The 12,065-nt window shown below is 35.3% G+C and overlaps 1 protein-coding gene across 7 annotated transcripts in view; it reads left to right on the plus strand.

Annotated features, from left to right (window-relative positions):
* Positions 1–12,065, plus strand: part of DOPEY1 (dopey family member 1) — an 87,343-nt gene that overhangs the window by 60,221 nt on the left and 15,057 nt on the right. For all 7 annotated transcript variants that reach the window (XM_006773453.2, XM_006773456.2, XM_006773455.2 and 4 more), the window contains 3 exons: positions 2,911–3,045; positions 6,309–6,364; positions 7,496–7,600. In XM_006773453.2, the coding sequence (XP_006773516.1) occupies positions 2,911–3,045; positions 6,309–6,364; positions 7,496–7,600 (296 nt within the window). The remainder of the gene's footprint in view (positions 1–2,910; positions 3,046–6,308; positions 6,365–7,495; positions 7,601–12,065) is intronic.

The raw sequence follows: 12,065 nt of genomic DNA on the forward strand, positions 1-12,065 counted from the left end.
TGAAAGGTATCTGTGAAGAAGAGGAAGAAGAAGAGAAAGGTAAAGATACAAGTTATGAACAACAAATACACATCTATCAACAAGTGAATCTAAGAATCAAGTGAATAAATAATCCGATGAACAGATTGAACTGGTGATTATAATAGAATCAGGGACATAGAAAGGGAATGGACTAACTATTCTTGGGGGTGGGAAGGAGTGTGGGGGTGAGGGAAGAGATTGGACAATAATCGTGCATCTATGGATGAGGACAGTGGGTGGGGAGTGAGGGTGGAGGGTGAGGTGGGAACTGGGTGGAGGGGAGTTATGGTGGGGAAAAAAGAGTAACTAATGTAATAATCTGAACAATAAAGATTTAATTAAAAAAAAAGAAAAAGAAAGAAAAGACAACCCATTAAATGGAGGATATATTCATCAATGATACATATGATAAAGGATTAATATTCAAAATTTATAAAGAACTCAAAAAATACAAACAATCCAAATTAAAAATGCTCAAAGGTCTCTTGCAGGTGGCTTAGTTGATTGGAGCGTAGTCCCATACCAAAGAGGTTGGGGGTTCAGATCCCAGGCAGAGCAGATACCAAGGTTGGGGGTTCAGTGTTGGGAGTTCAATCCCTGGTTGAGGCAGATACATGGGGCAACCAATCAATGTTTCTCTCTCACATCAGTTTTACCATTTGCAACAGCATGGGTGGATCCTAGAGGGTATTATGCTAAGTTAAATAAGTCAGCCAGAGAAAGACAAATACTGTATGATTTCACTTACATGTGAAATCTAAAGAAGACTATAAACAAAACAGAAACAGATTCATAAATACAGGAAACAGACTGATAGTTGCAGAGGGGTGGGTGATTTGGGGACTGGGTGAAAGATGGGCGGGGAGCTGGGGGTTGAAAAAAGTGAAGAGATTAAGAAGTACAAATTGGTAGCTACAAAATAGTCACGGGATGTAAAGTACTGCATAGGGAATATAATCAATAATATTGTAATAACTGTGTGGTAGCCAATGGGAACTGGATTTATTGGTGTAATAAGTTGTGTAATCTCCAGTCACCGTTTTATACACCTGAAACTATGAATATAAAGGTAAGGATTAACAGTCATATGGGAAAAAAGCTTATATGATAGACAGAGACCAAAATAAGTAGATAAAAAAAGAAGAAACAATGCAGATAACAGAAGATGTGAACAATAATAATAATGTATTTCAATAAGTAAAACCATATTGCATCCATAATATAAGAGACTGGTAGAAAGATCATTGCAAAAAATTAAAATTTTTCTTGGATATTGAATTTTATAGCAGAGGCAAAACAAACAGAGTTGAAAGCAAAAGGGGTAAATATCAAAAATAGCATGCAAACTTGGGAAGATGGACATGGGAAAAAGGAGATAAGAAATTTAGGGAAGTGAGCCCTGGTAGGTGTGGCTCAGTTGGTTGGAGTGTTGTCCTGAACACAAAAGATGGAGGGTTTGATTTCTGCTCAGGACACATACCCAGGTAGCAGGTTTGATCCCCAGTTGGGGCACATGTGGGATTCTCTCTCACACCAATCTTTCTCTCTCTTCCCCTCCTCTCTCTTCCTTTCTTCCTCCCTCCCTCTCCCCCTTCCACTTTCTAAAAAAAAAAAAATCAATAAAATAAAAATAAAATTAGGGCAGTGATACTGGAGGTTCAATATCTTTGCAGAAAGATGGAACAGAAAAAAATGAGGAGAGAATAATATCAAAGAAATAGTACAAGAACATTCCTTTGACAGTCACTGTGAAAAAGAGATCTCCACAAAGATCAGCATGTGATTTCAGAACACTGGATTTAAAGAGGAGATCTGAAAATATCCTCAAGAGAAAATACTGGAATAATGATAAGACTTGTCAATAGCAACACTGGAAATTGTGATGGAAAAATTAGTTTCAAACTATAATTTCATACCCAGCCAAAATGTCACTTAAGGTGTTTTGAACCATGCAATATCTTAAAAAAAAAATTGCAGTAAATTCACACTCTCAACTACAGGAAAATACATCTCCACCAGAGGACGACTAAACCAAGAAGGAAGAAGATATAGGATCCAATCAATAGGGGTTCCAACACAGAAGAAATAGAAAGGGAATTTCTAGGCTGATGGTCTCAGGAGAGATATCAAGATAATACTGTGTAGCAAGCTTGGAGGGCATGAACCCAGGGTAGAACAGAAAGACATTGAGCAGATTTCTCACACACACAAAAAAGGAGGAGGAAATGGAGGAGGAAAGGGTAGAAAATTAACTAAATGGAGGAGGAAAGGGTAGAAAATTAACTACCTGGTATGTTTGAATATGTAATAAGAGGAGATTTAACAGTTGCTGGAGCATTGAGGAAGAATTTGTGATAGAAGTAGAGAAAACCAAATTTTAAAAAAGTAGTGTCTTAATTCTAGGAAAAACAAAAAGTTTAATTAGAAGAGTAATGCAATGATAGCGCAATATACAGCACAACCATAAGTGGGCATGTGAACACTGGATGTTTATTTTAAATTAATGACATAACTATGTTGGGAGGATAGGAAGAAAAGAGTAAGCGACCTCAATCATTGTCTCCTAAAGTTGGAAGTCAGTAGGTAATATCTAAAATTGGGGTGGGGGGTGAAATAGGAAAATATAATAGCATTGTGTATCATTCAGAAATAATAGAAAAGAGCTAAGAGTTGAACATGGTTGCTTTGGGTCATGAGAAAGGATAGGGCACTGCAATTTTTTTTAATCAGGCTTATTGTCCTATATGATTTTTAAAAAATGTACATGTGTTACTGATAAAAAATATAAATGTTTCCTGATATATAATCAATGGACTTGAAAAATCCTTTGAAAGTCCTCTTAAAAGACTTATGTACACGCATATATAAATACAATGATATGTTATCCAGGTTATTCCTGCAGCCAGTGAAGAACAGCTTTTACTGGTAGAACTGGTTCGCTCAATCAGTGTCATGAGAACAGAAACTGTTATACAAACTGTGAAAGAAGTTTTAAAGCAGCCCCCAGCCATAGCAAAAGACAAGGTAAGAAGAGCTTTTCTCAGCTTTTGTTTACAGTTCTGTTTGAAAAATGATGCTGGTAGGTAAGGTTTTTTGTTGTACAGTAATGTCCTTTTTGCAGAGATGAATGCATGTGGCACTTGCACTGCTGTAATAAAAACAGTTATCAATAACTTCAGTGACTTACTATTGTGATCATTCTGTAGCTAGTGAAAAACAGTTGACTGCTCATATCTCTATATGTCCATCTAAGGCAGTCAACAGCTGTGTGGCCGAATTCTTAGAGGCGGGGAAGGGAAGGCTGGTGGGCTTCTAGTCCTTTAAAGGAAGAACACAGAGCCAGAGTCTAAGGTCTGCTTACCTCAGTTGTTGACCTTCTCAAAGCTTCTTCATTGCTTTCTCTTCTAAATGAATCTGACTCTTTTTTTCTTCTTTTTTTCAATTAATGTTTACATTCAATATTATTTTGTGTTAGTTTCATGTGTATAGCATAGTGGCTAGACATTCATATACTTTACAAAGTGTTCTGCCTAATCTTTCCTGTACTCATCTGACACCATACATAGTTATTATAATCTTATTGACTATATTTCCTATGCTGTACTTTATAGCCTCATTATTATTTTGTTAACTACCAATCTGTAGTTCTCAGTCCCTTCACCTTTTCCTTCCTGTCCCCAATTCTCCTCCTCTCTGGCAACCAGCGGTCTGTTCTCTGTATCTATGAGTCTGTTTCTGTTTTGTTTGTTTGTTTATAGTTTTCTTTTGATTCCACATATAAGTGAAATCATATGCTATTTGTCTTTCTCTGACTGACTTATGTCACTTAGCATAGTACCCTTTGGCATAATATCCATGCTGTTGCAAATGGTTCAGACTTTGTTCTTTTTTATGGCTGAGTAATATTCCATTGTATACATGTACCACTGCTTTTTTATTCACTCATCTATTGATGTGCACTTTTTAGTTTAATGTAGTTGCATTTGTTTATTTTTCTTTTGTTACCCTTGCCCAAGGAGACTTGCTAAAAGAAATGTCCAGGTTTTTACTACCTATGTGTTCTATGGTTTCCAGTCTTACATTTAAGTTTTTAATCTATTTTGAGTTTATACTTGTATATATGGTGAAAGGAGGTAATCTATTTTCTTTTTTTCCATGTATCTGTCCAATTTTCCCAACACCATTTAATGAGTAGATTGTCTTTCCCCCAGTGTATATTCTTGCCTCCTTTGTCAAATGTTATACTAATTGGCCATACAGGAATGGGTTTATTTTTTAGATCTCTATTCTGTTCCATTAATATATGTCTGTTTTTATGCCAATACCATGCTGCTTTGATTACTATGGCCTTATAGTATAATTTGATATTAGGTAGCATGCTTCCTCCAACTTTATTCTTCTTTCTCAAGATTGCTGTGGCTATTCAGGTCTGTGGTGGTTCCATATAAATTTATGGAATATTTGTTCTAGTTCTGTGAATTATGCCATTCGTATTTTTATAGGAATTAATGTTGAATCTATAGATCACTTGGGTAGTATGGACATTTTTACAATATTCTTGCTATCCATGACCACAGTATATGCTTCCATTTATTTGTATCTTTTTCATTTTCTTTCTTCAGTGTCTTATAATTTTCCAAGTACAGGTCTTTTACATCCTTGGTTAAATTTATCCGTATGTATTTTTTATGCACTTGTAAATGAGATTGTTTTCTTACTTTCTCTTTTTGATAATTTATTATTGGTGTATAAAAATGCAACCGATTTCTGAATATTTATTTTGTTCCCTACTACTTTACTGAATTTATCAGTTTGAATAGTTTGGTGGAATCTTTAATATTCTCTATATAAAGTATCATGTTATCTGCAAATAATGATAGTTTTTCTTCTTCCTTTCAAATTGGATCGCCTTTTATTTCTTTTTCTTGTCTGATAGTTGTGGCTAGGACTTTCAGTACTATGTTGAATAAGAGTGATGAAAGTGGGCATCCCTGTCTTGTTCCTCAAAATGAATCTCTTAATTCTGTAAACTTCTCATGTTTTGCTATAGCTTTAGTTCTAGTCAGTGTCATTTCTTGATCATGTACAAGACTATCTTCGAAGAGCTACAGAAAATGAATAAGACAATCTCTGCATTCATAGTGCACTGTCTTTAATTAGGCAGACATGAAATTCTACAATTAGTAAAATTATGGCCTCTTTTTCTGATTTTAATTATAGCAATATTAAGAGGTCATATTTTCTTAGAAATTATTTATTAACTGCAAACATTAGACTTCAGGCCATTCAAAAGAGGCCTAATCACATCCATGAAAGAATTATTACACAAATCTGAAAATCTTGAAATTTTTTCCTTGATTTACCAATAGGGAGAGTGTGCTTGCATATGTAAATAGCCAATGTTCTTATCTTTTTAGTGCTTTCCTTACTATTCTGAAATCACCTCTGGGGCATTTATGATAGGATTTTAAATTTGCCTGTGAACCCTCAATTCAGCATATTTTCAGCATCTACTTGTACCAAATAGTGGGCTAAGTGTGCAGGATATGAAAACAAGAGCACAGTTCACACACACACACACACACACACACACACACACACACACACACACACCACCTGCTGCCCCTCTGTTCTCACTCTACTAAGTTCTGAGTAGATTAGATACTTCATTTTCTTTGTGATAAAAGGGGAAAACTTCAAGGGAATATTTGCTACTGAAAAGGGAACAAATTGGTAAATGTCAGTGGTCAGCAGTTTCATTTTCTTACCTAGTATTAATTTCTAAGTACAGGTGTTTCTTTTTATTATATATTTCACTCAGCACTATTTTTAGATAAAGACTATATTTTAGATATTAGGCATTGTTCCCAAATTTGACTAACTATATTAATTTAACAGAAATGTGTGATAAAATAAATTAAAAGCACATTTTATAAAAAAATCTCAACTTAATTCTGATAGCACCAACTAAGCATAAGGTAATTAAAATAAAACTAGATTTGGTACTTACAGAATAAATTGATCATTTAAAAGTAATAGCGAGAGTGGTAGGGTAGGAATTTAGAATCTTTCTATTCTTTACATTTTCAACTTTATAAATAGCTCAAGTTTTTCCCATACTAAATGGAAGAGCTGCATGGTTTTGTTTTGTTTTTATGACAAATTTGTGTTTGATTTTGTTTTGTTCTTTAATTAAAAATTGGCAGTAAAATACAGAGTAGTTGCAACAATGAAAAAGCAAAGGTAGCATTTTTCTTCACTGTAAAATTGATTTCTTTTGTTTATAGAAACATCTTTCTTTGGAAGTCTGCATGCTTCAGTTTTTCTATGCTTATATTCAAAGGTAAGATAACTGATGTGGATCTCTCCTTACTGTATTAGCAATGTATAAAAGTTAGGAAATATAGGAGAAAAGCACCTGAATTCTTTCAAAAAATTGCTATTTCTTCCCCCTAAAATTAAAAGAACAAATGCTAGAAACAGAAACATTGTTTCTGGTTATATTAATACAAGTCATTGGATATCTTCATGACACAGCCTAAAACGTGAAGACCTATGTGTATTTAAGATACACTGGGTATTAAAACAAACTGAATTGTAAGAAAATTATTTAAATATAAATAAAAAGCTGAGTCCTTCTATTGAAACCATGCCTACTGCCACTGAATTTATTATTATTTTCATATAGGTGAATATGTGGTAGCTTAATATGATTTTTTAAATGTTAGTAATAATAATATGAAAATATATTTTTGTTATGGCATTCCAAATTTCCATTTAGCTAACCCCTGAATAGAAAGTTGGTTGACTTCAATTTTGATAAAATTCTTATTGGAGAACTTGAATCCTTATCCTCTGTTACAGGGTAATTCGGTTTTAATCACCAAGCATGGCATCATTTTGTGGTCTGTGACAGACATTATTATAAATTAGGTTGTATGGTGTATTAAAACTCGTTGTGACTGCCTAAAATCTAAACTTCGACACATAGAGGTGTTAGGGTTAAGATCAGACAGACACAAGATAATTTCTCTATAGGTGAGAGACTGATGTTCAGGGTAGGTTAACAGGTCTCCCAAAGATGAGACAGACTCATGGGTGAAGAAAAAAGAACTAGTAAAGGAGAGAAGTGGAAAGAACAGGATAGGGAGTAGGTGATTATGATATTAGTAATAAAAATGAGATTTCAGTTGTATTTTAGTTTTGAGAGTCCATGTGTTAAAAACAGGGTCTCTACAGCAAAATTTCTAGACTAATAAATTGTACTGGGTATTAAATGTATTTGATTTTCTTTTTATGTAACAGTATAAAAAAGAAAGCTTCTAGGGATTTTGTTCTCTCATAGTCTATAAAAATTTAGGGAATGTTTCAAGAAATTAGAATTTGTTAAAGACTATTGGTGAAATTATAAAGAAAATTAAAGTTTACTGTGGATTTCTATATATGTATATATAAAAAAATCTTTATCTTGCAGAATTCCAGTGCCCAATTTAGTGGATAGCTGGGCATCACTTTTGATCCTACTGAAAGACTCTATACAACTGAGTCTTCCAGCCCCAGGGCAGTTCCTTATTCTTGGGTAAGCAATTTCACTTAAAAATATTATCTATAATAATAAAAGTGAGATATGCTAATTAGACCAGATGACCTTCCGGACGAAGCCATGGTAGCAGGGGCTGAGGCAACTGCCGCTGTGGCGGGGACCAAGGCAGCTGCCACAGTGGCGGGAGCCGAGCTCCTTGCACAAATTTCGTGCATCGGGCCTCTAGTTTTGAATAAAAGAAGAATGTTCATTGTCTTAATGGCTATATATCAGATGTTTTGGGTGATCATGTGATCTCTACCTTCTCAAAGAATTCTCAAGGTATAAAACTAGATGTATAGCATGAGGCCTGTAAATAAAGGAGTGGGCAGGAATGGAGAAATCATGTTTATACATATACAAAATGTAAATGTGCTAGTGTAAAACTTACAACACTAGTTATTTCATGAGGAGAGACAGTGGATTAAAAGGGAAGGGGATGACATGAACCAGGAGGTCACAGTTCGATTTCCGGTCAGGGCACATGCCCGGGTTTTGGACTCAATCCCCGGTAGGAGCGTGCAGGAGGTAACCAATCAGTGATTCTCTCTCATCATTGATGTTTCTATCTCTCTTTCCATCTCCCTTCCTCTCTCTGAAATCAATAAAAATATATTTAAAAAATAAAAAGGGGGAAGGGGTGAGTAGGATAGCTGAAGTGGACTGCATAGAGGAGGGTCATTTGAGTTCAAGGCCCTGAGCATAAACAGATTTGGAAAAAGTAATTTTCCTGGTTTATGTTACTAGTTTGTATGATTATTTGATAAATTCCAGTCATCCTTGCTTAACTTCAAGCACCATGATTTCATGGACATTGTTTTTTTTTTTTTGCTTACCATTATTCTTGGTTCACAATAAATACTTAATCTGTGAATGGAGATGGTAGGAACAGAAAGCTTTCTTTCTATGGGGTTGTAGGAGACAGGAAGCAGAAGGTATATTGGGCAAGATACCTTGTCTGGTTTGGTTACAGAGTAGGGCACAGGCAGTGGAATGAGAGATGGATGAAAAGGGAGATGGGAGCTAGATAGAGAAGCACTTTGCATTTTAGCTTAAGTTTGGTCTTAGGTAGCGGTGGAGCAATTGTAGGTGTTGAAGAGAGACATGACTGACAAGTTAGTAGGAGGATGGATCAAAGGGGAAAGAGGATGGACTAGGAATTATGTTTCAAGTGGGAGTTAGGGAGTATGAACTATTGATGGGAGTGAAAGAACAGGACAAAGAAGCAGGAAAAGGGGTCAGCAAAGGAGATAGAAAGGCAGATACCAGAAAGTGAGAAAACCAGATATATTCAGTGTTTTAAAACAGAGAAGTTAAGAGGACATAAGTAATACCAGAAAGATTAACCCCTTCCCCAACAATTTTTTTGTTAAAAACGTTTCTTTTTCAGACTAATTTTTTTATTGTGGTGCTATATAGTATTTTTGATGCTGGTTATGAAAACAGTTTGTAACTCGTCTTCCTATAAAGCATATTTTTTTACTATATTATCTTAGTATACTCGTCGACGACTGAAAAAGAACATTTTGTGAAAACGAGTATACACGTTTCTGCCGGGGAAGGGGTTAAGGAAGAAGAGGATAAATAAGAGGCTATAATTATTGATGATTTGGAGAGGGTTGGTGATTTAAGGGAAAGGAGTTTGGCAAGATAGTAAGCACAGATGTGAACTGCAAAGGGTTAGAATGAGAAAGTAAGTGTGGGTTATTCTTTGAAGGTGTTTATTCTTTGAAGGTGTTTAATCATGGAAAGGAAGACATTATGAGGTAGCAAGAAGAAATGTGATTCAAAGGTTATATTAATGGTAAGGAAGACCTGAGGACCTTGACTTGTTACTAGCAAAGATTCTGAAGTTGTACAAATCCTAGCTCCTTAAGTTCTTAGCTGTGTACCCTTGGACAGGTCACTTAATAGCATGGGGATGATAATGGTGCCTGTTATAGAGTTGTTATGAGGATTAAATGAGTTAAATATTTGTTAAAATCTTAAATAGTGCCTGGCCTCTTTTGGTTAGATGGTCTTCAGTAAGTGTAATGTAAGTGGAGAGTGACAGCAGATTCTAGAGAATCTCCTGATAGCACCAGATTCCAGAGACAGCAGGGAAGGAATGGAAAGCATTGAAGGGCACCAAGTCTAAAAGTGAGAAAAAATTATGCATTTTCTCTAAGACATTGCCACTCAAAGGTTGACCCTTTAACTAGCAGCATTGGAATCAGCTGGGATCTTGTTAGAAATGTGGAATCCTAGGCTCTACCCCAGACCACTCCCCAATCAGAATCTTTATTTGAACAAGATTCCCACATGATTTAGTACTAGTACACATTAAAGTTTTAAAAGGACTGCTTAAGACATAAGGGGGAAAAGAAAGGAAATAAACTTTTTCACATTACCTCAGATAGTCTAATGGTGTCATTAGTAGTCAATGACAGCCAATATGTTATCACACTGAATGGATAAATTCAACCAGTAGCAAAGAACTTCAATCTACTAGTCAGCCTCTGTAGCCATGATACTGATAAAATGTAAGTGATTTTGTGATTCTATATACATAGACTTACCTTCTACCCTTATTGTCCTTAAGGGAACTAGCAGTTCTGGTTTGGCAGCTAATGGTGTAGAAAATTTTGAAGTGGAGAAGAAGGGAGTTGAGGGTTCTTCAGTAAGATGACCTCATGTTTCCTAGTAATTGTGGGACTGTAGTCTTCCAACAGGAAGCAGAGAGAAGGTGGAGGGACAGAGCTGAGAGCTTGAAGAGAGTGGATCAGCCTGTAGTAGCTGGGTAACGTTGACTGCCCAGCCACAGCGAGCTAGAGATCCTGCTTGAGAATTTCAGGGATCAGAGTGATCCCTGGATCCTCATGCTATTTTCTAAATAAAAAAACTGAAGGGTTTTGGAGATTGAAGGTATAATAAAAAGAACAGTGGACTTGATGTCTGCAATTCCTGGAACAGAAGTTAAGATTACCCATGTGTATGATTTTATTTTTTAAAATATATTTTTACTGATTTCAGAGAGGAAGGGAGAGGGGAAAGAGAGATAGACACATCAATGATGGAGAGAATCGTTGATCGGCTGTCTTCTACACACTCCCTACTGGAGATCCAGCCTGCAACCTAGGCATGTGCCCTTGATCTGAATTGAACCTGGGACCCTTCAGTCCACAAAGCCAATGTTCTATCACTGAGTAAAACCAGCAAGGGCCTCATGTGTATGATTTTAGTAATGAGAGATGTAATTACTAGAAATCAAACATTCTAATGAAGATTTCTGGTTCTTATATTTTAAGCTCTACTTCCAACCCTAATCTCTGTTACCTTGGGTACATCAATAAACCTCTCCAAGGCTATTTTTCTATCAAGCGGTAATATCTGCCCTTCCCACCTCTGTACTGTTTTAAGGCTCAACGAGGGAATATATGTACAGTTGTTTGAATCATCACCAAATAACCCTGCTGGCGAATTTCATTAAAATTTAAGAACATCTATTATGACTTGTAGCTTCTCCCTTACAAAATTTACTGTTTTCTCAACTACCTTTTCTTTCTCAGTTCTCAGATACTGAAGGATCCTATCTGCTTCTCAATATGTGTGTACATTGAGCATTTACACAAAAAAATTGGACATGTTCGGTTATACTAGAAACTTAGTCCCCTTTTTAAACTTCTGGTTGTTTATATATTTTTCCCAACCATCCCACTGATCCTTTAAAAAGTTCCAATTATAAAATAGAAATCAACATGAGGATTACTCTTCAATATAACTTTACATTTGAGTTTGAAAATAATTATGCATATAATTTATCTTAATAAAACCAAGTCAAAATAAATATTGAGTGGAATAGCTTAGCAAACAATGTAAATGGAAACATTTTAATTTAATCTATTATTTAATTTATTATATATAATATTACATATTATATATACACATGCAGGGTAAGAACCATTTCTATGTCACAATTTAAAATTGGTGGGGTTTGGGTGTGGTTTTTTGTTTTTACTTTTTGGTTGATGCATAAAACACATACAGAAAAACATACAAATAAGTACACAACTCCACAAATTATTATAAAGTAAACACACCAGTGTATAATAACGAGTCTAAATTAAGAAATAAAACACCATATTTCCCCAAAGGTCCCTTCCCAACTACTGTCCTTTCCCTTCTCCCCAAAGATAATCACTATTATGACTTCTAACACCACAGATAAATTTTGCTTCGTTTGTGAATGATAAGTATAACGTTTATTTTGTGTCCGCTTCCTTCACACGTTAGTAAGATTCATTCATGTAATTTCATGTAGTTGGTTATTCATGTTCATCGCTGTTTAGTATTTCATTGTATGAATATGCCACAGTTTATCTCTGTTGCTGGATATTTTTCTTTTTTTTTATTGCTTAAAGTATTACAAAGAGTATTACATATGTCTCCTTCCCCTCCCCCCCCGCCCCCTTGACATTCCCCC

The sequence above is a fragment of the Myotis davidii genome, unplaced genomic scaffold (genome assembly GCF_000327345.1).
Source record: "Myotis davidii unplaced genomic scaffold, ASM32734v1 scaffold185, whole genome shotgun sequence".
NCBI lineage: Eukaryota > Metazoa > Chordata > Mammalia > Chiroptera > Vespertilionidae > Myotis > Myotis davidii.